Source organism: Cannabis sativa, chromosome 4, assembly GCF_029168945.1.
Source record: "Cannabis sativa cultivar Pink pepper isolate KNU-18-1 chromosome 4, ASM2916894v1, whole genome shotgun sequence".
Taxonomy (NCBI): Eukaryota; Viridiplantae; Streptophyta; class Magnoliopsida; order Rosales; family Cannabaceae; genus Cannabis; species Cannabis sativa.
Window position 1 is genome coordinate 79,154,817 of NC_083604.1, and position 27,026 is coordinate 79,181,842.

Here is a 27,026-nt window from a genome sequence, read left to right on the forward strand (position 1 = left end):
ATATCATTCATAACTTAGGATAAGGATTTGATTCTAGATGTGGTAGATTTTTTATAGTTTAGAATTAGGGTTTAGATGCTAGTTAAGAAGGAAGAATGGCAAAAAAGAAAAGGTTAATTTATCTATAGTTTTATAATTGTTTTCTTAATTTTTATTAGATTTTAAACTATTCTTTATTTAATTTTAATTTTTTTTAAAATATTTAAATATAATTATTTCAAATTATAAGATTATATGTGTAATAATTTTAAATTATAAGATCATGAAATGTGTAATAATTTTAAATTATAAAAAATTTTGCTACGTACAAATATTTTAATAAATTTAGTGAAAAAAATTGCTAAAAGAACTTTATTTAGTAAGATTGTAAAAATAATTATTAACTATAATAAATTTTATTTTATAATTAAATTAATCTTAATTAGAATTTTATAAAAAAACAAAAGGTTATTATATATTTTTATTTAATTTTTAAATTAATTAAAACCATTCAATAATGATCAACTAAAATTTACGTAACCACCATATCATTAAAATTATTTATATACATATTATAAACTATCAAAAAAAAAAATTAATTATACCAATACTTAATTTTGTAAAAGAAATAAAGTGAGTATTAACTAATTTTATGATTTATCCGTACTTTAGATACCATTAAAATAGATTTCTATGTTAAATAATATCAAACTCAGAATTCAACCAGAAATAAATTTGTTTTCAGAATTCAACTAAAGAAATTTGTTTATATTTTGTTTTTAGTATAGTACAATATATTATCATATTAACTAAAAAGAGAGAAAGTTGCTATTCACAGATATAATTTTTTTCAACAAAATTTTTCTTTCAAAAACACTTGAATTCCTACTGTCATACACTGATTTCACAAAGAAAAAAAAATAAATTAATTAAAAGATGAAAGGAAAAAAAAAAATCAAAGGAGCTTAGACAGCACTTATGAAAAGCTCTAAACAATACAATACATACATACATACATACATGTATATAAATAAATACTTATAGATGTCTATTTTCGTCTATGGATGACTCTGAAGAAGAATCATCTAGTGTTGAATTTGAAATGGTCTCCAATTGGCTGGAGGCCTCACTATCTGAAATCCCAGATGGCCTTTCTTCAACAGGTTGTTTCAAAAACCAGTACATAATGCTTGCAGTTAATGTAAGGATCATTTTTTGGTTCACCTAACAAACAACAAATGCATAAGATATATAACACTTGAAATGATTAATGAAAGTGTCTTGTTGTTCTTTTATGTGATGTTTTTTTGTTTATAGGAAATTTGAAAAGAAAGTACCTCAGTTATGTCTTCCGGCAGCAAAAATATTGAACATCCGAGCTTTCGGGCAATGCTGATTATGTATGAGGCATTCATCTTTTTCTCTTCATCTGAATTGTGCCAAGTTTAAGAGATGAGTGTAAATTAATCAAAGAAATCACTTTCAAGACATACATCAATGGTTTGTTAGCACAAGAGAAATAAGACATACCGGTTACCCCTTTGGTAACAAGACTCCAATTCACAACTCTAGGCTGCACTGCACTTAGTAGTTCTAGGAAAAAAATTCCATCTGACAAACTTTTATCCTGTAAAATCCAAAACAGAATTATGATTTTTGCGGTTATATAAGAAGAAATGGTGGCTGGCGGCAATGGAAAGCTCGCCTTTTTGATACTTGAAACTGATGAAATTGTAGTACCTTAAAGCTATCCATGCGGCTTTGGCTTCCCGAGTTGCTGACTTTGGTGTTTGCCCATTCTAGAATATCGACGTCTGTAATTTCCTTTCCATGAGAATGGAACCTCAAGTTTCTTAGCAATTGGAGGATGTTGCAACGCAACAATTGCCACAAGTAAGCTGAAGAAACCAACCGAAAACTATATCAGAACACATACCACAACTGCATTCTTCATTAGTGTTAACTTCTTAAGAGTAATAGCTAGAGAAAGTTTATGGATGGTAGCATTGGATTGGACATACCGAGTATTAGCTTTTTGTTACCCTGCACAATATCATTTCCTGCAATATTTACTAGGGAAAATTTCAACTGTTTCCCTATTTTTACAACTTGGTTACAGTTTTCAACTTTTCTGAATGGCATTTTGATTGGAGGCTTGTTTGCAATCTTCCAATTGACAATCCCTGGGGAAATCTTGTCTAGTGTCTCCAATAGCACCCATCTACATAGAACCAACTTTCCACTTCAGTTCCAAAAGAAAACTAAGGAATAAACAGTTCTATTTTACATATGGGAATAGCCACAAAAATGTATAACTAATAACATTAAAAGAGCTAAAGACAAAGACGTGTGTGTTCTGTTCCACATTGCCCATGTGTGAGTGATTTATGGGATTTATAGTACATTTCGCAGCTACAAAACCTAAACCTTTAACCCCATGATAGGATTTTGGTAATTGGATAAATATTGTGTATTGTGTAATTAAATTTATGGGAAAAAAAAATAAAGAGTTATAATAAAGACAGATACTCTACCCATCTCTAACGTCTTCAAAGACATTGTTGATATATGCTGAATTTCCCTGACTGTTTAACCAGAATCGAAATGCTCTCTCTTCTCTTGAGATTTGGCTGTCATCTGGCAAAGTTTCAAGAAATGATATCTGTTTTGTTTGGCTTGAGAGACCATTCCTACAGGTGAATGAAGAACACACAATAAGCCTTTTTAAGTGAAAAATGCAGAATAAGTCACATTACATACATTTCTCAGTGAGAGTGAGAAAGAAAAAGATTATCACCTATGCTGGAAAATATGCGCGACAAAAGCCAAGTTAAGATTCGGTGAACCTTCAACAATGTCTTTAGCAGTTAAGTATCTCTTGCAACCCATCCTATCGGCGTGTGCAAGAACTAACTTTGCTCTTTCAAAGGGGTCTTTTGCAGCCAATGCAGATGGTTTACTGTGCTCGGGTGCAAGAACGTTTAAGAGGTGAGCATAAGCCTCGGCATCCTGCAGTGAGTTTTGATTCCGAAGAGTTCAAATATAAGCTAGGAGGACTAATCTAGCACATGACTATAGCTTCAACTAATGATTTTGTACCTTGACATCAGTAGAGAAGTTTGTGACAATTTTTCTGTATTCTGATTTCTTCAATTGAAAATTCATCCACCTCAACAATATCTTCTCTGGTGGTAGACTCATTAACTCTTCCACATCCTAATTAATTGGAACATTAGAAGAATATAGTATCAGAAAAGAGAAGTTGTTGGCATAAGAACCTGAAATCTATTCCTAAAGGAACCAAAAACAAGAAACTCAGTGCAATAGTACACTTTTTACCTGACTATCATCAACCAACTCTACTAATTGAGGTGTTTTCTTCAAGTTGAGGTCTGCCAATAATTGAATCTACACAACAAAAGAAAACAAATACAAGGTCAACAATTGTTTTGAATTCACCACAACAAGTAATGTTGAGAATAATAAAGTCAGTATTCATGAAAAATCTTACCTTGATTATCTGGGAAATCACTCCAAGAACCAGATGACGCTGAAGACAAAAGAAAGAGGTCATTAACATATTGATTAGCAAAACTAAAAAGATTGAATATGTATTTGTCTGGTGTTTGTATACAACAATTGTACATACCCTTCCTTCAATGAAATCCTGAGTCCCAATATTGACAACAGTGCATCCAATAGCCTTAGCAGAGTTGAGACAGAGTGTATGATTCTCATTTCTTTCCCAAGGATTGAGTACTCTCTTAGTGTTGATAGCTCTTTCATCAATTGTTCCCGGAACAGCCACATTGATCAACTTACTGCAAAACCAAACAGAATGATTTTCTACAATCAAATCTACATCCTGAAAACAATTGAACTGTAATCAAAACAGAAAGATCATCATTAAACACAAGATGATCACCATAAAAGTACTCCATCCTTAACGATCTCGAATAGATCGTTCGTAGAAGGATCAAGAGGAAGGTATCTCTTTAAAAAGTCATCTTCTGATAGATAGTTATTGATATGAGCAACATAAGATGCCTTTTCTGATTCACTGATTGTATGAAGCAAAGTAGTGGTAGCAGCTTTGAGAAATGCAGAGGAGTTTTTAGCAGCACTGCCACCAGTTCTTGCACTAGCGTGGCCATTAAGTTTCAAATAAACCTGTCAATGTCAATCCATATATACTTCCTTAACTCAAAAATTCTGAAATGGAATCAATCAACCCTTTTCAATATAGTCCAAGATTGATCAAAAAGCTATGAAATTTACTGTCACAAAATCGGATCATATTAATTAACTCTGATTTTAACTTCTAAGCGTTTTGATCTAGAGGATAACAGATCAGTTTGAAAGTGCTAACAATATCCCATTAATGAATTGAAAATAGAGTCAATGAAAGAGTGAAACTGACCCTGAGAAAGAACTCAAAATCAACATCATCATCAAGATTATCGTGATAATTTTGGATAAGAGAAGCTCTTTCTTCCTCTGTCAAATTCTCTCCCACAACTTTCAAACTCGACATCCTTGAAGCCAGGTCACCAACCGTAAGCCTACCACTCTCTCTCCTCATGCTAGTAAACTTAAATCACCAAAACAAAACAGAACATCAGATCTTTAAACCAAAATATAAACTCTTTCATAAGAAGAACAATAAGGGGCAATGACTTACGTGAGATTTCAAGCTACGAAGCTCAACTTGGGTGAATTGGTTTTGAAGCCATGGATCTGAAACAAGAATGCCCACGTAGCCTGACATCATAAAAGCTCAAGAACTCACTTGCCCAGATAAAGATTTTCACTTCTTCTTCTTCTTCTTTAATAAGAAGAAGAAAAAGATTGAAGCTTTGAACTCTGGGGTGTTGTGTAGTATCTGTATCTATGGCTTTTATGAGTTAATATTTTTGAATGAATTAAGTTTGAGAAGAACTAAAAAGGAGGAGTAGTAGTGTACAGTAGTAGCTAGGAGGAAAAGAGAGAGAGGAGGGCCAACACAGTTGGGACGGTGTAGAGCTGTCAGTGTTCAAAGTTGTTCACTTGATAAGGAATTCAAATTATGAGTGTTACCATCATCTTCACTTTCTCTCTCCTTCTTCTTCTTCTTCACTTTCTCTCTCTAACAAAGTAATAACACAGTAAACTTGAAAGAGAGAAGAGTTTGGCTACCAATTGGGCCTGGGCCCACAATTATCTTAGTAGAGAATTCAAATTATGACCCTTGTGTCCCTAGCTACTGTGGTTTGGCCGTTAGAAAATTTCTTCTTTAAAATAAATAAATAAATAAATAAAATATGCTCCTTCTTATTATTATTTGTTTAAATATTATTTTAAATTTGTATCTTGTAAAAATTATTGATTGCACTATTTATTTTGTTAAATGATAAATTGGACCTTATATTTTTCAAAATAATATTAAATAGTACCCTAACTGATTTTTTGTGAAAAAAAAACTTAATAATAACTCAATCTAAATGTGTTATGACAAAACTGGTTATATTTTCTACATCTGTTTGTGCTAGAAATTATCTTTAAATTAATTATATTAAAAAAATTATTAAAAATTGAGCTCAATGTGCTATTTATACTATTTAGTATTTTGAAAAATATATGGTCAATTTTATCATTTAATAAAACTGAAAATTTAATGAGTAACTTTTACAAAATACAAAATCTTAAATAGTATTATTATTATTATTATTATTATTATTAAATGAAATGTTTATTCATTAAACATAAAACTAGACTTTATGGTCTTTACAAAATACGTTCATATGAATGGAGGGAAAATCTACCATACCAACATAGTTGTGGGAATAAGCTCACCTTAGGGCAACAAAATTATTTAAGTAAATACTATTTTATAGCCTATATTTTATAAATATTGTTGACAGAAGTTTTGTTAAATAATAATTTAGAGTTTTTATTTATTTTTTAAATATTATAGTATACAATAATATTATGAACTTAATTTTTTATTAAAATAGAACATAACAATAAGTTGATCTAAGGTGTTGGTTACTTTGTATTTATTCTTGCTAAATTACAAGATTTGAATTATAATTTAACAAAATAGTTTATCCAATTAATAATTTTTTTAAAAAAAAAAAAATAAGATCTAAAATGAAATTTACTTTTCTATCTAAATAAAGAATATTGCTAAAAATATATTTTGGGCACTCTTTTCCTTTTTGAGATTTCTCCCATTCAGTTTACTGAAGAGGCTTTAATGAGGTGTTTTTTTAAAAAAAATAAGGTAAATGCCATTTTGGACCCTCTGTTTTACAAAAGTTACTAATTAGACCCTGTGTTTTATTAAATGACAAAATGGACCCTCTATTTTCTAAAATAGTACAAATAGGACCCTGAATTGAATTTTTGTCAAAATAAAATTTAATTATAATCCGATCTAAAAGTGTTATGACAAAACTGTTTACATTTTTTTGTATCTGTTCGTATTAAGCATTGTCTTCAAGTTGGTTGTATTAAAAAAAAAATTGTTAAAAATTAAGCTCAGGGTCCTATTTTTATTATTTTAAAAAATACAGGGTCCATTTTGTCATTTAACAAAACACAGGGTCCAATTTGTAATTTTTGTAAAATAAAGGGTCCAAAATGGTACTTACCCTAAAAAATATATATAATTATAAGTTAGTTTAAAAAATTATTATTAGAGTTTAAAGATTTACAAAGAATCTAAAGTAATCCGAACTTAAAATACTCAACTTTTAATTTATATTATAATAATATAATAATAATCTCACTTACTTTGAATTGTTTAAGTACTTAGTTTGAATATAAATGTTTACGAGAGCTTCATAAGTTAAGAGCATTTAAAATTTTAAATCATTCTTTACCGTTAATAATGTATTCATGAGTTCTAGAAGATCAATCTAATCTACCAATAAAAAAAAGAAAGTCCATTATTTTAAAAGGGCAAAATGGTCAATTCAGCTAGGTTTTGTTTCAAAAAAAAAAAAAGCAAAGATCCACTAACTAGTGTATAAAAGCTTGCGTGCCTTTTTAAAAAGTTCTATATATTATAGAATGGTTGTTTTTGAAGTCTTCCTACAAAATATATACTATGTATGAATATATCATATATTATATAATATAATAAGCTTACTAATTATGTAACACCAAATGTTGGTAAATTTTTGTTTATTATTATATTCTTTGCCCTCAAATAAAATTTCGTGTAAGTAAAGTGGGATTTAACTCTACGATTAGCTTGTACGTAATTGTAAGAAAGATTTAAGATCAATCTTTTGATATACAATTTATAAACTTAAATCATCTTTTTACACCAATAATTACAACAATTCTTTCATGTTTTCAGAGACAGCTCATGCCTTCATTGGTTTATTGTTACTATTTACTATAGTTTCACTCAAATTTTATCTTCTTTTTTTTTTTTTCAAACAAAAAAAAAACCCATTAAAGTATGTGCATTTGGTAGACATGGGTGTCAATAAATGTAGTGATTTAATGCCTATAAGAGAAATAAATGTGATTAAAAGATTTGGTAAAACAATTCAGTTCTTTTCACCTATGGCATTTATTTACTCGTACCTTTCACTGACAAAAATAGAGCTACATAGATTATTAGATAATATTAAGTTGATTTTACTAATTTAACAATTATTCTTTATTAAATTAAGATCAATTTTACTAAAATCAGATAGAGATGAGAATATTATGTGACCCACCATTAATTAGATCAATCCAAGTCAAGAGGGAAAAAAAAAGCATCTTAAACCTTTTATGTAATTCAAGTGTCTTTGTCTCCAGTCAGTCAAATAATACTTCCAACTCTTTAGATTTTGTAGTTGAAGTTATTTTCTCTTTCCAATTTTTTTACTTTCAACTTTCTTAATCAAGCTTTACATTATGCCCTTCCCTTTTTTATTTGTTTTTTTTTAAAAAAAAATTATTTGGAATTCACACAATTATAAAACCATAATAATATTTATAAATAAAAAAAACTTAAATTAATTTTAAAAAATCACTCTTAATGTTTTTTTAAAAAAAATATTTTGTACTAATTTTAATTTTATTTTAAAATCATGTATAATTTTTTTCCTAATAAATTTTACATAATTTTATCTTAATTTTTTTGTCATAATATTTAAAATATATTTATTTTTATTTTATAAATATACTTTTTTAAGAATATGAGAAGGAAGAAAAAAACAAAAACTAGTATAAATTAAAAAATATATATTTTATATAAAATAAAATATTTTTTTATAATAAAATAAAATGTTTCTTAAGGCATGTGAAATATTTCTTTATTCCAAAAAAATAAGATTTTATATGAAATAAAAATTATTAAAATAGGACAAAATTTTGGAGTGTATTCAAAATCCAAACAAAATAAAAAAAAAATGGTGAAATTATTGGAACCCACTAATATTTAATAAATGTCCTTTTCCTCTTCAAGGGTAAGTTGTTGGAATGGTAGAACTCAAGTAAATGAGGCATGTGAATGAACATAACACAACTAAGAACTAACCATTACGTTTATATGTGAAAAAAAAAAAAATCATCTTTTTTTTTTAATTTTCTCATGTGAAGGGTATCAACACATTCATCATTACAGACCATACTTTGATATCACCTTTTACCAAAATCATTACACTTAATAAATTAATAAAAACACCCATAAGATGATAAATCAGTGACCCAAAAAACCATTTGATCCCTTGACAAAAGTGAGACTTGAATAATATCATTTTAGACACATGTGGGTCATCATTTCCATATCTTCTATGGTTGTGAGGCACTATTGTGTTTGAAAAGACTGCTAATGGGCAACTCAAAACTTTTCCAAATGCCCTCTTTTTTATTTCTTTCTCCCTTTCTGAAAAGGAATTTTTATCTTAAGGAGAAGAGATCATAAGGGGGGTAGGCATATATTTTCTAGGCCAAAATGTGGGGTTAGAGAGGCCATAAGAAGAGATTGCTTAGTGCCAAATCCAAGTCGGTTGGAAGGTTTCGCACATTTTCTTGTTTTTCGATTTAAACAAAAGGGAATTATGGAATGAGATGAAGAAGAGGTCATGGGGGTGGAAAAGGCTGTAGATTATATAATTAAGGAATGTATAACAAATCCTTGCTGTGTATGCTTCTACTACTCACAACATTCAAATCATCACAAGGCCCTACCTCACTTACAAATAGAAATACCTTGTTTTTGTGGGGACCCTTCATTCACATGGTGTTTTGCTATTGTTTAAACAAGTACTCTGAATCTTCATCCTGTTGCTTCAGCTGATCCCTAACTAAAGTGTGATCCGGTAGGATATTGGCGATTGATTCCTATAATCATTGAAGATTTGATTTAGTGTTTATACTAAAAATAAATCTTTGATTCATAAAAAATGGCAATGAAATAGTAAACACTATGTTTAATTCTTTTGTGAAAGGTCTATTTAAGACTGAACAACTGCTTTTATGGCATCCTGTAATTGTGTACTAAGGTATTGACAAAACTAGACCTACAAAATTTCCATTTCCAACTTAAGATGCAATTATATTGTAATTAAGGAATAAGGATGATGTGGAACCTACCATCATAATACATCTAGAATGCAATTTCCTCAAGCACCTGAAGTGTCTTTTCATGAACCTGGATTAGATAAAGCAACAGAGTGAATCGTTTGAAAAAGGAAACGTAGAATAGAAAAACATAAGGTCGGTTCCAAAGAAAAAGATTGTTGAGCATATAAGTCAATAACAACTTCCATAAAGAATACCTAATCAAAGAAAGAAAAAAGAACCTGAGGAATTTTTGTCAATTAGTATCTAGAATTTTATGAAGTACTAATATTTTGACGGGGTAAAGAGAGCAGAACGTCGAGAAAAAGGAAAAGTTACCCATTCTAGATGTTGTGCTGTGATACCGGGAACATTCCCAGCATATATACCACCCAAGACCTGGACAATTTTGAACAGTGAATTGACCATATTAGATTGGATTAAGCAGTACTTGTTTATCTTATTATAGTGGCCTGAACTGATCTAAAAAGGTATATGTAAACAATTTTAATCAAACAGCAATTGATCAAAATTTTCAGTTGGACATGACATGCCCCAAAACAAAGCCATTGCCACTCACAAGGCATCATTAAGTCCATGTTTTATCCATGAAGCCAAAACTCATTAAGCATGAAGCAATAATTAGCTTTACCTTGGTTACAGTCTCGAGAAACATGCCAGGGCGAACTGGAAGCGGCTTTCTTCCCGACACACTCGCCTGGTAATAAGTCATTCGAGTCAATAAGAATAATAACCATAATTAAGTATGTCTAACAAATTTTACATTTTAATTGATACATTACAATACAGGAGTTCTCAGACTCACCCTTCCCCTGAGTCCACCTGAAAACTGCCCATTAGTTGTATGTTCCTCATCAGAGCCAGCAGTCTCAGCACCTTCGTCTTTTCCTTGCATCACATTTTTTATCATCTCCTGAACAGCTCTCCCTGGTTTTAAAGCAACCAATTTTGTTAAGAAGTTCACCTGCATGGAAAATAGCTTTAATCATGGGAATACCATAATAGCCAGAGTCATAATGCCTTAAAGGCCTTAAGATGCAAAAGTACATACCTCTGCTTCTGGAAGAGTACTTAAACCGCGGTCATTTCTCTCGTCTAATATGCCCCCTCCCATCATATTCCGAGCTTCCTCTCTAATTAAAACTAGTCTTGCAAGCAATTTTCGATCCGGAACAAAAGGTCGTGTTTCCATTGTCTTCAAAAGAATTGATGAACTTGGAATCAATACAGGAGAAAGTAAACAATCCCGCAAACACACACCCACACCAACAACAAAAAATACTGTAGGGAGAAAGGGGAACACTCAATCTTAATGCCCGGACCGAGAACTTCAACAACAGTGTCAATTGCAGCTATGTCAAAACCTCTATCTTCTATCCTATTGTAGGCCCGCATAATATGATTTAATGGAACACACAATAAGGAAACAAAGGGAATCTGCTCTATCCCAACCACACTAAGTTCTATAAAGATCTATAATGCTTTAAAATTATCATGAATGACAAATATAGCAACTGTCCAGCACTTGGCCAAAGAATCCAAATTTCTCCAATTTCTACTCATATATGTTGACAGTATTTGCTTCACTAACTTCTGTAAGTAAATTTTGCTATAATGTCACAACAAAATTTCTGGCCATCAGGATTATTCCTATGATTTAGTATATTTGAATTATTCAATACAATGTGCAGTATAATGTGAAGCAGGTGTTTTATTAGTAATTACCTCCAGTAAGTCATCAGCTTGATTAGCAATTTCATTCAGATTTGCAGCAGGAATATGAACTTTAGTTCCATTTTTACTCTTAAACACACCACCGCCAGCAGCTACTCTTCGTAATAATTCCTGTCTGCTCTCTTTCTGAGGAGTTCTACACAGCAGTCCTACTACTTGAACCTACAAAAAAAAGAAGTAATAGTTTCATTATAACTGATGAATTTAATTGACCATAACTGCTGACAACATATCACCATATTAAAGGGAAGGAAACATGAAATTCGTTCCAAGTAATAGTTCTTACTTGCGGGGGAGACTTTTTTGTTAGATGGGATAATACTGTCTCCTTTATCACTTCCAGTAGTGACTTGCGCTGACCAAAACAGATCAAGAACCAGATAAATAAGCTAACATCATAAATTTCTACATCATTTAGTCATTCTAGTGGTAATAAACCAAAAGTTGTGTACTCCAAAAACATCATTACCAACAAGAAGCGTAAATCACTACAAAAACTTGTGCATATACCTGTCCTTTCCAACCTCCACCAACCCAAAACTAACAACCAAACAAAAACATGTGCAATCTAGAAACCATAGAAATGCAAGAGCGAATAAGAGCACTTAAAACAATAGGTATCAATCAAGAAAAGCTGACTTAAAATTCTAGAGGTCATTGTGTTTGTGTTAGAATCAGAATATCCTAGCCAAAAAATAAGTTCCATATTACGGAAAACAGAAAGATGCAACATAGAAAGCTGAAATAGAACCTTATCATCTTGGTCATTTTCAGCAAGTTGGATCATGTAGTCCAAAGCCATCATAAAACCAGATTCCATCTCATCAACTCTCTTTCCTATGACCCCTTGTGCAGCCAGCTCCACAGCCACCTCTTCAGATGCCTCGTCCATGTTCATATCTTCCAACTGTAGTCGCGCACATACACACACAAGCAAGCATACAAACTAAATTTATTGCAGTTAAACTTACAAATCAGATTCATTAAATTCTTAATAATATTAATGGTGACTGGAAATGAAGCTATTATATAATTATTATATCAGTTGCATATATATACAGCTTGTAGCTAGAGTACACAATAACTAACCTATCCAACTTGTATAAAAGGAGAATAAGTGAGAGAGTGACAACAATAATATCTACTAACAATAAGCACCAAATGTGGGGACATTCGGTCAAGTGATTGACTCGGATGTATCTCTTGTTAGCATACATAGTTAGTTAGCTGTTAATGTTATCTGTCTTAGGTAGCTTGAGGGTAACTTGGTAGAGTTTTTTTTGCTTAACTTTAAATAAATAAAGGCTTTGCTGCTCAACAATTTCTATGGTGTTGAGCCTTTCCCTTATTCATTTTCACCATCTCTTAATTATTAACATCTCTATCACAATGTTCCAATGCACCAGACCAGCTCAAAAAGAGCATCAAAGTCCAGCTAAAATGAAATCAGAAATGTAATAACTAAATTTCGTAGAATGTTACTCAGCCAATTGAACCAACCGTGCACAATTATAAGAGGTCACTCACACCAGATAAAACAGAAACTGATGGCGTTAATTGACGTACTTATAATTGTTTGAATAATCTTAAAACACCATGGGCAATCAAAAAAATTGTTTGATTAATCATATAGAATTGATAAAACACAAAACACAATCTTTCCATAGTGCAACTTTCTTCCATTATCAAGGAATTAAAAAAAGATAGAAACTTTAAGTGAATGAAATAATAAAAACAAGAGAGAGAGAGAGAGAGAGAGAGAGAGAGAGAGAGAGAGAGAGAGAGAGAGAGAGAGCTCACAAGGATAATCATCTCTTCGAGAACAGAAGTGACTTGTTCTCCACCTTTGAGCAGAGCTTCACACTCTGAGGGGTCAAATTTCTTAGTCCCACGATCTCGGGGGACCTTACCTCTGTCTTGCGGATCTAATTCTTCATCTGGGTAACCTCCTCCGACTTCATAAGTGGCGGCAGAGGCCACAAACGGTGCCTTCTTCTTCAATTGTTTCGGTCGCCATTGTAGGCGTAGGTAGCGCTGCTTGTGGTGGGGGTGCGTTGAAATTGAAGAGCAGTAGAAGGGTAATGGGAACAGAGTTGGATAAGAAGTGGGGTTGTAGAGAGATGGTGGAACTGAGTAGGAAATTGTGGGGAAGACGATGGTGGTGATCTGCAACATTTCCGGGTGGCTTCAATTTTCGGGGTTTTGGATGGGTTTTGTGTCACCGGTAGATGAAACAGATGGGGTTTTGTTACTTTTGTTTGTAGTTTGTACACCAAAATGATGAAACGGTGTGTCGTTTAAAATTTGAAAAATTATGAAAGGTGTAATAGTAACACTTTTTCTAATCACTCTTATATTTTTTAAATTAAAAAATTAAAAAAAAAATTAAAATCATGTACATTTTTATTTTTTAATAATTTTTTTATTAGAAAAACTTTTTTAATGTGATTATTGTTAGTATTTTTTATAAATTCTAGTATTTATTGATGCTTATTTTATTTATTTATAGTGAAAATAAAATATTTATTTCCTCATTATAGTTTTGTTTGTGTGCAGTGAAGACACTATTGCCCCTTCAAGATTTTAGAGAAAGGATAGTGTGTTTTTTTAAAAATTTGCATGATGTTGATGTTGACAATGGATTGCAGTCTGCTACCAAGATTTTACAATTATGATTGCTTTTCTATCAGAGTCCCCTACTCAAATGATTATGTGATCATTATTAGAAGTTTTTACAAGTTTGTTATCCAGATTTCCATGAGTGTCCCTAATCTGTGTTGCTCATAGATTAGTTGTGCATGCTCTTTGAATGGATAAACAACTTGTTTGGCTAGATATGAATATTCTTATTTTCATTGGATTTTTAGTTTTATACTGATTAATGTAAGCGCGACCATTTTTTATCACGACCTCAAATATGCTATGGATTCATGGTGAGAAACACTGAAGGTGGCCTAATCTCTGCTGCTGCTGGTTGTAAGTTGGGCAAAGTTTTGCCAGAGTTGGCTAAGATAATGGGCATCAGGGAAGCTATGAGTTGGTTTAAGACGCATAACTACCACTAGGCAGTGATTGAATCTGACAACCTGGTTTGTGTGGAGGCCATTCGAAGCTCTGAAGTCTTTAATTCTGCATTCGGTTTGGTGGTGGATGGCTGTAGGAATATTTTTAAAAATGTGACTTATGTATCATTGGCATTTGTTAAGCGTTCTGCGAATCGAGCCGCGCATTATATTGCTCGGAATTCTCGTATCTTAGCTAAACGTATATTTTCTATTGATTGTGTACCTTTGGAGTTGATGTTAATTCTTACGAGTGACTGCTCGATTTAATAAAGCATACTCCTTTCAAAAAAAAATCTACGATCTCACAAATTTTCTCTCTCTCCTTCATTTTATTCACTTTTGACTCCACATTCTGTCAAGCTCCCTTTCAAACTACTCTATTAAACGTGCTCTAAGATTAACTCCAATGCTTAAAATTAGTGTAGTGCTTGGCATGTAGTGTCAGATGAAGAGCTACCTTTTAAAGTAGAGCATAAAATCTAGAAAATAGAAAGAACCGTTCAAACTGACCAACCGAACACCGTTGGAACCGAAAGCGACGAAACTAAAAACTGAAAAAACTGCTAACGGTTAAAACCGCCATTAAACGGTCGGTTTTTTTTGGGGGTAATAAACCAATCGAAAAAACCGAAACCGACCGTTATATATATATATATATTAATTTATTAAGTTTTTTTTTGCATGTATTATAGTTACTAATAATATATAAAAATAATATATTATTTTTTTATTAATATTAAAGTTAAAAGAATAAGATAATTAGTTTTTGAACAATTAATTTATATGTTTGTAGTTGTGAAATGTAAAATAATGTATTCATAGAATAAATTGGATTATTTTTTTTTAAGAAAAAAAAAGTTCGGTTTGGGCGGTTTAAATCGACCAAACCGAGGTTCAAAACGGTCGGTTTTAAGATAAGTTCTGGATTGGTCGGTCAGTTTTCGGATTGCACCAATCCAAACCGATAATCGAATTTTGGATTTTTATATAGAAAAAAACCGATCAAACCGACCGATGCTCAGTCTTATTTTAAAGGTGATTTAGCATTGGAGAAAAATTTAAAAGTATTTAAGGTAGCTGTTGTGCTGCCCAGCATCGCAACTTATGTTTTTTTCTTTTTTTTAAAAAAAAAAGGAAAAATTAACTTTAATGTACACAAATTGATAACTGTTAGTAAAAATTAGAGTGTGGGATTATAGTAGCTATTTGTAGTATTGTTTAGTATTAGAGTATTTTTAGAAAAAAGTTGCTAATAATAATAATGTAAATAAGAAAAAAAATATTATAATTTTTAAGTGATGTAGAGTGTTTTTGGTGATGCTTTGTTGAACGGGGGAGAGCGAGATGGACAGATTTCGGTAAGAAATTTGGGCGTTGACCACTACTTAAGTTAAAATTAGCTAATGAAGTTGTTACACGTGTCCGGTGGGTGACAAGAGAGTCATTTTCTTTTCCTCATGCTTTGAAATTTTTAAGTAAATATGTAAAATTATGTTTGAAATAAAGTGGTCCCAACCCACTTAGTCCTTGAAGTTGGGCTTAGTTTCAATAGGATCATTTGTCGTGAAATTGTTTATAGGAGGGAAATGACTGTGGTCATATCATAGGGCTCTTCTGGTAATAATTCACGTGACTAGAGTAGGCATACCCAGATTATACAAAAAAAAGACAAACCAATACTATCAAAGTGGATTTTCTCAACCAAAAAAAAAAGAAAAACTATAGAAGTGGATCATAGAAATTATTACATAAAAAAAAACAGTAAAGAAAGAAACAAAATGTACAAACTCACAAAATCAGCAGAGAAACCCGCCACAACTTATGTCTCTCGTATGTTAAAGAATCTCACGTTAATAATGTGTAGTAGTGTTAGAGCAAATGAAAAATCTCCAACAATAAATATTGTGTTTAAGTCTAGATTAATCTTTCTCTTTTACTTAATATTCTCACTAGTTTGTTGTTTCTTCCATCAATTAAAACCAAGATTGAGTCCATTGCAACATGCTTAAGTCACAATCTTATTTGTCATATATTTTTATTTTTTAATTAACTTTTACATATAATTTTTAATAATATAAAAAAAAAAAAAAAATTGGGGACTATGGCACCCCCTAACTCCGTTATTACTTTGAGCTTGAGTCTTTTAATAGCACTTTAGTAAGTATGAATCTTTCTCTTTACGAATATATTTCTCTAATTGCCATGTGCTGTTTTGAATCCCATCATTAGCAAAGACATCATATAATGGAACCTTGCACACTTGATCACTCGAGACACAACTAAAGTCACTTCACATGGAACTAAACCAATCCTATGTGACATAATCAACTTAACTAAACTTGTTGTCATTTATTCTTTTTCAACTGATTTAATAGAAACAGAAGACTATAAATACATTTGATCGATCTCATTGATCAGATTAGAAGAGCAAGAAGTTTTCTTCAAGTTAGTGAGAGAAGCTCTAAGATTGTCAGAGAGAGAGACAAGAAAGAGAATTAGTCAATTGGTTTTCTGCAAGAAAAGAGAGAAACTAAATTAGATTATAATCGAGAGATCATTGAGATTTTCAGTCAAAGAGTGTGACAAGAAATCTCCATCATTGTTGTGACTGTCTAAATTTGGATCATAGTGGAAAAGAGATGTTCTTCCTAAGGAGAGCTCATAAGAAATCTGATCAAATGTATTTATTCTATAATGAGCCTATAAATAAGTAGTGGTCTCCAAAAAATATTAGAGTTCTTGTATTCTCTCATTCCCATCAAAGAAAATACTTTAGAGTGCAATCTCCAACAATGACTTCAGATTAGTGCTTCCATTCATTTTATTATCATCATCTTCTTTTTTAATTTAACAAATGTTCTATAAAATATGATTTAAGATTTTTTATATTAAAGCACTTTTATAATATGGTTAGATTTGTTATTATTTACATTTTTTGAGGGTTTTATAAATCCTAACAATCGGAACATAAACAACAGTTTTCATAGAGAGAAAAAATAACATTTTCTATCTCCATCTTTTAAAATGATTCCCCTCAAAACTAAAAAATTTATTAATATCAACAATACCAGAATTCTCATCGATAGTCATGACAGAAACACAACGTCTTAAAATTGTTGAAATGGTTGCTACAGAAAAATTAAATGAACGAATTTATCGAATAAACTTTGGGAATACCACTGTATCGGAACTCTACTGCACGTTTTAACGTGGGATCGTAGGAACAATGCTGAAAGTCTAGACGAGAATACATCTATGTTTACCAATTAATTAAACATGTTTAAAAAAATATTTTAATTAATTAAAAATAAACATAATAATTTAATAAATAAATTTTCTCCAAAAATTAAGTTGCACGCCAACTCAGCTCGGTCAAATGGCAGCGAAGCGACGCACGTTCATGTTGTTCAAGCAAGCCTTCGTGTGTCTCTTCCCTCTTCCACAAAAATAGTACCCTTTGGCCTTTGGGATCCTACCCAATTGTTTGTATTTATACTATATATATATATACACACTTATACATAAATATCCAACGTGAGACTAGCCCTCTAAGGACTCACTTTTCCAAATGTTTTAATAATTCACAAAAAATACGTTCCAACATTTAAATATAAAATGATTTATGTGACAGTCAGTAGTCCCGTGATCCGTAAGGGGAAACACCGGGTAAGCTGTGCAATCCCACACCGCCTGGGGAAGGTCAAGTGGGATGATTCTAAGACTGTGTAGGTATGGGACTACACAGTTGAAGAAGGCTTAAATGGATTGATTGGTATTACTTATATCAACAAGGTGCATCTTGTTTTTCGGTAGCCCATCATGAAAGAACTCCACAGTTAAGCGTGCTTGGTTTGGGGCAATTTTAGGATGGATGACCTCCTGGGAAAGCGTGCGAGTGAGGACAAAGTATGCTGAAAACACTCGTGTTGGTCTGTAGGGTCAGTCGTCAATCCAGGAAGCAGCTAGAATGGCGTACTTGTGTATAAGAGCCATTAGCCTGTGGGTGTAAGGGCCCAATGGAGATTTGAAGCGGGGACGTTACGATTTAAAAAGAGAAACCAATATAAAATTGTGAAGTTTATATTGCAATTTAACTCAAGATTATGATCAACTTCACTATTTTATATTAGTGTGTTGTGTATTCAAATTCAACATTCACAAATTCTCTATAGCAATTAATTCATTATATTATATTGGAGATCAAAGAAGACTAGTCTCATTTCCTCTTTCTGTCAACCAAAAGTGGTATTAACTACTCCATCTGAATTTTCAATATTTATATTTTTTTAATTAGGTAAACTTGAATTTTGGATTTATTTCATTAAAAAAATTAACCTAGCCACATTCATCACCCATGCAAATACAAGTCACTTTAGTTTATATTTTATTCCCATGACTCGCAAATAAATGTGCATTTTAAAATATATAATAAATGTCGCATTTGCATAAGCCGAGTAGATAGAAAGTAGAGAGGGAATCTAAGAATAATAGTTTTACAAAAATAGTTTATTATATTTAGATTTTTTTTGTGATGTTTAATGAAAGTCCAACATTTTTAATACTTTATCCTAAAACATACGAATTTAAATTTTTCTGTTATTCATTTATTTATGATTGTTTTTTATGTTCCACAAAAAAATAATTAATTTGTTTTAAGTAACATTTAATGCTAGAAAGTCCGACATCATACATTATGGTTTGCTTGTCAGACAGGTGATGAGAGTAAGCATTAGATTCCACTAGGCTAAGGCAAGTTAGGCTCGTGCTTAGGGCTCACCAAATCCAAAACTCAAAATTTTAATATAGTATATTTTTTGCATTGAAAAAAAATGACATTTTTTTAAAAATTTTATAAAAAGAGAGCTAATAATACTCACACTTTACTTTAGATAAAATACACACAAAAAAGTTTTTTGGACCCATTATTACTTAGCACAAGCCCTGACTGCACCACAAGTCAATAATATCAAGGTTAATGTAGACATGACTCTATAGAGGCTTAAGCTATGACCTTGGTTTAGTGGCCTGAGAATCAAATGGCAAGCTAGTTGAGAATCGGACACAACTGGTTCATGGTGTGGTAGAATTGATCCTAGTAGAGGCCTTACAGATTAAAGAAGTTCTCATTTGGTTAAAAGAAAGGAAGTGGCAACGAGTTAATGTGAAATTAAATTGTCTATGTGTAGTACAAGCTTTACAAAGCTCTTTGAATATGATTTCTTTGTTTGTAAAAGCTTGTTTGATCCTTTGAAAAATGTTATTATCTTTTTTGTTTAAATGATCTGCTAATTAAGTAGCATGTGACTTTGTTAAGGTTGTTATTTTATTTTCTGATCGTTGATTCAATTTGAAGTGTATTTTAACTAATTTATATTTTATTTGATAGTTGAAATTATTGGTTAGTAAAATTGAATTCTCATTAAAAAAAGATATATGTTTATAAAAATATATTATTTTAAATTTAAGTAGTGAGACATTAAATAAATTTGAGATATATTTTAATTTTTGGGATATAGATAAATATAACATTAAAGAATTAATAAATTGTTGAAATGAAGAAGAGAAGTAGAACAAATAAATTAGATTTATGTGTTGAATTGATATTGTAAATTTATCAAATAGAAGTATTTGTGGCTAAATCTCCTATATTTCACTTCCTATAACAACTATTTTTTTTTTAGTTTTTTTTTTTATAGCTAAACCAATCAAACGACATTTCCATTTGCAAATTTATATTTTCATTCCATTTTTTATTAATTATCAAAGTAGATTAAATTTACATTTACATTAGTCATGTAGTATACTTTTTTAAAAAATATAAAAAAAAATTCTTAAATAAAAAATAAAAAATTATTAACATTAAATTTATTTATTTATTTTCTTTTTTTTCTCTGTACTTCCATTTCCCTTCACATTTTTTTTTCCTATTCATCTTCTCTTTTAAATTAAAATGAAAAAAATATATATTTTTTCAAATTATATTTTAATTTTACATATTACTTAGCATAACTTTTTTTTTTTAACGTGTACTTAGCATAACTTTAAATGTGTATATTTTTTTGGCTATTCGACCACTCTATTACATATAGAGAAATGCTAAAAGATACAAGTGGTGTCTAGCACCGTTCTATGTGTCAGTATTGCTATTGGTACAACTAAATATCAGGTCTCACATAGTTTATAATAACTTTTAGAGAGTATCGCTAGTTAATCGCAACGTGACATGTCAAGAAAGTGCTTAAACACCACTGATACTTAATAACAATGCTCTTACATGTAATATATAATTCAAAATAATACTTTTAATTTGTTTTTAGTATTAATGCTCTTTGTTTTTTTTTAAAAAAAAATAATTATTACCAAATTACGGGGCATATAGTCAAAGCTAGACTTAAACCATTGAAATCCAGGCATAAAAACTTTTACTCTTATTATTAATTATTTTTTTTGTCAGCAGTTACTCTAACTTCCCATGCCTTAATGTCTACCACTTATTTCGAATTACAGTAAAATAGGACTTGTAATAGTAAATATTATTATTATTATCATTATTAATCATTTCAATACAAAAATTATAAAAATTAATACATATTAATAACATTGTATGTTTTGCTTAGCCAAATATACAATTACTAGTACATTGATTTGATATCTATTTGGTTGGATCATACTCTGACAATATACTTTTATATATTTGATTGGATAATACGTATATACTCACAGTCATATATATAATATATTTTCTTATTAAATATTAAATCTATATATAAATTCTAATAAAACATAATTAATTTTAATAATAATAATAATAATAAAAAAGTGGTGAAGAAGATGTTGCCCACGCAGTTGATGCCATTTTTTATTTAAAATTTATTCTTCCAAAAAAAAAAAAAAACCTACTGTTGTCTACTAACTTGTTTGTCAGAAACAGAAGCCTCTTTATTTTTATTTTTTCTAAAAATCAAAACAGGTGCCTCATTAATTCTATTGATAATAATAACTCATTACAACTTTTTCCCTTCTTTTTTCATTAAAATGACTAAAAAAAATTATAATACACTTTACTACAAATCCTTTTCTACGCTAATTACAATTTAGTGGTTTTATATTTTTCTTCATAAGGAAAAACTTCCAAATTCGAATTCCCCTTTCTCTAAAATTAAAAGAAGAAAAGACTATTTTAATACAACTTCTAAAGGTATATTGTAGTTCTAAAATTACCTACAAATTTTATTTTTTTTAATATGCATTGATTAGATTTTTAGTTAAATGACACAGATTGAATTTGTAATAAATAAGATTTAAATAAAAAATGATCAATAAATATAAATAATAATATCAGAATTTAAAGAGGTTCGACCGAAGATATCAGTAATAGTCTACTCCATTTATATTTTATTAATCAGTATTACAAAATTAATAACATGCTCTCTAATGCAAAAGATAACAATAACATAGTTTTTTTTCTCTAAGTATTCAAATTTTCGGATCCATTCTCAGGTAATGGGTGACCATTTATATAAGAGAAAGGTTAGTGCTTCTTGCTTCAAGAGACGCGGTTATTGCGGAGATATCTCAACTGTCTCCTTAGTTTTCGAATGTGGTTGTAATCCGACTCTTGTGATAATATTCTGCTATTTTTGTGGGTTCACAACCACTATTGAACTTTTTATGGAATTTAAATATTTGAACTAGTTACTGGCGATGAAGGTCCCTCAGAGTAAGTTATGACCGTTTAACTTTCTTTGGGGTTATAGCCCCTACTTTGGGGTGCCACCCCTGAGACCCACTCCGAAGGGGGTGATAGTCGTCACCTCGGGGTGGTACCCCCGAGGCTCCTTCCACTTGATCTTCGATGTTGTGTGTAGTCTTAACGTTATGAAGATGCACTATATCAATCATGTCTTATGTAGGTGGAATGTGTTATTACTTGGACCGTGAGGGTGCAGGGGTAGAGACATACCCCTAGAATACCCCCCTTAGGGAGTAAGGGATGTACTCCTAGATAAACCCTTTATATAATAAGGGGTGTACCCCTAGACTAACCCCTTAGGGGGTAAGGGGTGTACCCCTAAACTAACTTTTAGGGGGATAAGGGCTGTACCCCTAAACTAACCTCATCACCTTTTGAGTAGACCATTACATTTGAGGTAGGGGTATTAATGTATACCCCCTTAGACTGGTTTGATTCCTGTACATGTGTGGTAATTGTACGTACATCCTGTTTATGAGGGTCTTACGTCCACCGTTCCCCTAGGGTAGTCATCTTGCTCAAGCTAGGGAGAAATATGACTGTCAGACTTCTCTTCCAACGGGCAGGACCTACGGTCATGACTTACGGTTGTGACTTACACATTCTTCATCAATTCAGTCCTAATGTCCTCGTATCACGTGTCATCATTTTTGCCACATCACCACCATCAAAATTTAAGTAAACAGTTTATATTATTAAAAGTAAAATTTAAATATTATTTTTACTAAAAATAATATTTACAAAATTATTTACCACATATATAAAAAAATAGTTAAGTGTATAAAGTATTTATATTTTATTTTTCACATTATAAATTATTCAAAAAATTTTAAAATTTACATGTGATTTTAAATAATTACAATATTATAATCATAAAAAAAAATAAACTAATTTTTTTTACTAAATGTCAAAACAGATACATCAAAATAATCTTTTCACAAGTGTACTATATTATTAAATTATATATTCTTTAAAATAAAACGAGTATATAATAATTATTAAATTAAAATAAATAAAATCTAATATTAAATTATACCAACAACTTTCAAAAAATCCTAAATATCACTTCAAATGCAGCCACACTAATTCACAAATGTCACTCTTTTTATTATTTTTTGACATAATTCACAAATGTCCTCTTAAAAAAAACACAAATGTCCTCTTAAAAAAACACAAATGTCACTCAAAATTCATCCCCACTAATTCATATGAAAAATGTTTTTAAATATCATCTCAAATCAAACCCCTTTTCAAAAAAAAAAAAAATCATCTCAAACCTAACTTCAAGTTAAAAATTGAGTTAAAGAAAAGTTCAAAATTAAAAATAAACAAATTAATTTTAATCATCACACAACTTGATTTCTATATATTTTTAATTTCTTTTAATATTAGCCAGGTTAGATTAATAAATATATATATATATATTTTTAACAATGAACTAGATTAATTTATTTATTGTTTACAAAAGTTGGGAAATTAATTAATTAATTAATATTATATTATATAAAAAGTACAGTACAGTAAAGAAGGGAACCGGACAGTAAATAGCATAGAAGAGTTTACTGAAACGACTTAGTTGGAGTGCGTGACAAGCTTTAGGCGTTTATTCGAGGGAAAAGCACCAAGAGAGAAAGTGGCATAATTAGTAAATTATACAAAAAATTAGGGGTTATTTCGTAATTTAACAATTTTGTCTTAATTACCGGTTCTATCCTCACACACACAGCACTGACGGTTGCGCTTCCCCGCTTCTATAAGTACCCCACCACACTCTCAACCCAAACCCCACGCCATTTTCGTTATCCAGAAACTCTAATTTCTCTCTCCTAGGGTTTCGATTCTCTTCTTTCTTTCTCTACAATCTTCGTTTTCTCTTCTCTCTTTTTAGCCTTCCATGGCTCAACAGGAGGTCCAGAACGGAGGAGGTGTCGAGAAGGACGCAGCAGCACCTGCCGTATCTACCGTCACTTTCACGGCCGTGAAGCCTCAGATATCAGTTGAGGCACCTAAGGCTAATGACGCCGTACAGTTTTACAAGGCTGCGTTTGGAGCTGAGGAGGTTGGCCGGACCATGCACTCTAAGCGTAAGGCCGAGCAAGAGACGCCACTCATTCTCTCTGCTGAGCTCTCGCTTGCTGGCTCTACTGTTCTCGTCTCTGATCTCGTCGCAGACTCGGCTGCTCCGTAAGTGTTCCTGTCCTTTTCCGGTGATCATCCGTGTTTTCGTAGCTTTGGATTAATGTCCGTACATATATTACTGTGAGCGTTTTGGTTTCTTGCATTTTTTTTTTCTTATTTTCCTTTTAAATGTTTCTGTGTATTTTTTTTGTCATTTATGCTTTTGTTTTGGAATTTTCTTATGGATTAGATCTGTTGGTTCTTGTCTTTATCCAACTATTTTGCTTCATTTTTGTGTTCATTTGTGCTCCCTCGATGTACGGTCTCTAGTTTCTTTCGCTTTTTATACTGTTCAGTTTGTTCTCTATTATTTTATTAGATTTATCACCTCTGCAACTTGAACCTTCTCTCTTCCTTTTTGTTTGTTTTTTATACACTATTAACCATTAAAGCTTTTCTCATGTCTATACCAGTGTCAAGTCAGAGGGATCTGGTGGTGTTGTGCTTTGCCTAGAGACTGAGGATGTCGCTGCTGCCATAGCCAAGGCCGTGAGCGCCGGAGCCGTAGCTGAGGGGGAAGTCGTCGAAGGTGAAGGCGCGTGTTGCGGTGGGAGCGTGGGGAAGGTCACTGACCCGTACGGATTCTCCTGGCTCATCTGTTCTCCAGTCAAGAAGTGCGCTACCGTGGAAGCTTAAAGGCCGTTAGATCTAATCAGATTTAGACTTTTTTTTTACTGTGTATTTTCTTCACTTTTTTTTCCCTAAGCTTTTGTAGCGAGTGAAGATGTGGGCCCCTTCATATCATGAAATGGTTACTCTCTTACATGTCAGTACTTGGTTTAATCATAGGGACTCGGTTTTAGGCCTAAATATTTTAGTATTTTGATACGGTAATGATATTTGATCATCTGTCGTTGATTTTGAATTAGACAAACTAATCATGCGCCTCTTTTAACCGACACGTGTCTCTCTCTCTTTATTTTTTTTTGGTTCAACTAACATTAATGTTGCCTTTGATGCTTATTTTTATTTTTTATTGATAGTAGAAATTAATTATCTTGGTTTAAAGAGAGTGCAAATTGGGTTTTGGTAAATAAATTTTTCGTTGACTACTTTTTGTACGTAGCCAATGAGGTCGTCGCACGAGTCCAAGCAAGTCATTCCTTTATGGTTAGAATTTTTATTTTAAACTAAATAATAGACAATATTAAATCTTATCTGACGTGGCAATGGGAGGGTGGGTTTGGTTTGGTTTTAAAGTGGTCCTCTCGGCTGATTGAATGGGGTCATTTGGTTTTCTCGTGAGTCAGCAGTATAGCTACTCGGAAAAGGTGCTTAAGTAAATTTTTATTTTGGAAAAAGAAAAATTGAATGATTACATTTTTATTTATTTATTTATTAAAATGTTGATGTATGTTCAAATTTAAAATCACTGCAGGTTTCATTTATGATTCTATTTATTGTTAGTTTTGGTTGTTATATTTGTATTTTATTCTATTTAAGTAAATTCAAATTCTTGATCTCAGGTTCTTTGATTATTGAAGGTTTGTTTGGAATACTGGCCTTTTCCTTTTTGGTTTCAAGAAGCAAATTTATGATGATATGCCTAATCGAAGTTATATTAAAATGGTATAATTTGTAAAAGCAAAGAGTTCCTTTATTATATTAAAATGAAACAACAAAACACATGTTATCTCTTTTCTTAGTAGTGTCATCGTAGTGACATGTTTTACTTTTACTAAACCTTAATTCTTAATTAAGCATTATTTTTTTTTAAACAAATCCAAGACAAGAACAAAGTACAGTTTGTAATTATATTAATAATTAATGCTTCTTGTGTCCACAAATCCAACATTAAAGTACATCTATTCTTAGACTAGCTATCAAGAAAAAATAAAATAAAAAACGAAGTGAAAGAAAGTATGTGGCAAAATTATAACTAATAGTGTTGAATCAAATTAACGAAACTTTAAACAAAGCAAGGATGAGAATAACAAATCACAAATAATATTCGGAGAAAACATATGGAAAATTAGAAATAAAAACATAACAAGAAATGATAAAATCAACAACAACATATAAACTGATTTAAGTCTAATAGATCGATGTGATCTATGACTCTACTCTCGTTCTAGAATGTAAAGTAAAACGAATAGAGTGAAAGAATTGAATTGAGTGCATTGATTTATGAAAGCACTAAGGCCAGAGTTTATATACAAGTGCAGAACCAAAACAGAACAAGAAGCAAAAACAAAGAATCAGTTACAAGTAAAACAGATTTAACTAAATGTAACAGAAAGTTAGTTGGATAAAACCAACTGACTTTGTTTCTCTTGACAGCCCCCCTCAAATGAAGTGTCCTCTGAGGAAGAGACACTGAGTTTGCTTCTCAAGATTGGAAACCGGCTACTGGATATCGGTTTGGTGAGACAATCTGCTATCTGGTCTTGTGCAGGAACATGCTGCACATGAATCTCCCCATTGATCACCTTGTCACGCACAAAATAGAGATCAATCTCTATGTGTTTAGTTCTGGCATGAAGTATAGGATTGGCAGCTAACATGACTGAGCTGATATTATCACACCAAATCTGAGGTGGAGTAGTGACAGGGAGATGCAATTCAGTAAGGAGAGATTTGATCCAGGTGATTTCAGAGACAACAGCTGCAAGACTCCTGAATTCAGCTTCGGTTGAAGATCTAGATATGGTTGGTTGCTTTTTAGATTGCCAGGATATCAAGTTATTGCCCAAATAAACACAATACCCTGTTGTGGATCTTCTATCATCTGGATCTGATGCCCAATCTGC

General features: G+C 31.3%; 3 protein-coding genes across 3 annotated transcripts; 1 reads left to right on the forward strand and 2 right to left on the reverse strand.

Moving 5' to 3' along the window:
* Positions 1-881: 881 nt before the first annotated feature.
* On the reverse strand, positions 882-5,154 carry LOC115714047 (fimbrin-2). The gene is made up of 14 exons (XM_030642571.2): positions 4,661-5,154; positions 4,400-4,570; positions 3,905-4,149; positions 3,629-3,800; positions 3,491-3,529; positions 3,319-3,387; positions 3,079-3,195; positions 2,777-2,988; positions 2,514-2,669; positions 2,001-2,200; positions 1,720-1,877; positions 1,510-1,606; positions 1,317-1,408; positions 882-1,203 (listed from the first exon to the last, which is right to left on the reverse strand). The coding sequence occupies exons 1-14, from the start codon at positions 4,748-4,750 to the stop codon at positions 1,018-1,020; spliced, it is 2,004 nt and encodes a 667-aa protein (XP_030498431.1). The 5' UTR covers positions 4,751-5,154; the 3' UTR covers positions 882-1,017.
* Positions 5,155-8,474: 3,320 nt separating this feature from the next.
* On the reverse strand, positions 8,475-13,537 carry LOC115714801 (protein PEP-RELATED DEVELOPMENT ARRESTED 1, chloroplastic). Its single transcript, XM_030643554.2, has 10 exons — positions 13,081-13,537; positions 12,032-12,187; positions 11,567-11,635; positions 11,272-11,442; positions 10,598-10,741; positions 10,352-10,510; positions 10,178-10,243; positions 9,865-9,924; positions 9,559-9,616; positions 8,475-9,306 (listed from the first exon to the last, which is right to left on the reverse strand). Exons 1-9 carry the CDS (start codon positions 13,453-13,455, stop codon positions 9,572-9,574), a joined length of 1,245 nt encoding a protein of 414 aa, XP_030499414.2. The 5' UTR covers positions 13,456-13,537; the 3' UTR covers positions 8,475-9,306; positions 9,559-9,571.
* Positions 13,538-23,829: 10,292 nt separating this feature from the next.
* Positions 23,830-25,177, forward strand: LOC115714568 (uncharacterized protein At5g48480). The gene is made up of 2 exons (XM_030643308.2): positions 23,830-24,282; positions 24,690-25,177. Exons 1-2 carry the CDS (start codon positions 23,993-23,995, stop codon positions 24,910-24,912), a joined length of 513 nt encoding a protein of 170 aa, XP_030499168.1. The 5' UTR covers positions 23,830-23,992; the 3' UTR covers positions 24,913-25,177.
* The last annotated feature ends 1,849 nt before the right edge of the window (positions 25,178-27,026 follow it).

Coding starts and splice junctions, on each gene's coding strand:
- LOC115714047 (XM_030642571.2), bottom strand. CDS start 4,750: ATGATGTCAGGCTACGTGGGCATTCTTGTTTCAGATCCATGGCTTCAA. Junction 3,801..3,904: donor AAGGATGGAGTACTTTTATG/GTGATCATCTTG, acceptor TTGGTTTTGCAG/TAAGTTGATCAATGTGGCTG. Junction 1,409..1,509: donor TGTTACCAAAGGGGTAACCG/GTATGTCTTATT, acceptor GGCACAATTCAG/ATGAAGAGAAAAAGATGAAT.
- LOC115714801 (XM_030643554.2), bottom strand. CDS start 13,455: ATGTTGCAGATCACCACCATCGTCTTCCCCACAATTTCCTACTCAGTT. Junction 10,511..10,597: donor GTACTCTTCCAGAAGCAGAG/GTATGTACTTTT, acceptor TTTTCCATGCAG/GTGAACTTCTTAACAAAATT. Junction 9,617..9,864: donor CAGCACAACATCTAGAATGG/GTAACTTTTCCT, acceptor TATCTAATCCAG/GTTCATGAAAAGACACTTCA.
- LOC115714568 (XM_030643308.2), top strand. CDS start 23,993: ATGGCTCAACAGGAGGTCCAGAACGGAGGAGGTGTCGAGAAGGACGCA. Junction 24,283..24,689: donor GTCGCAGACTCGGCTGCTCC/GTAAGTGTTCCT, acceptor TGTCTATACCAG/TGTCAAGTCAGAGGGATCTG.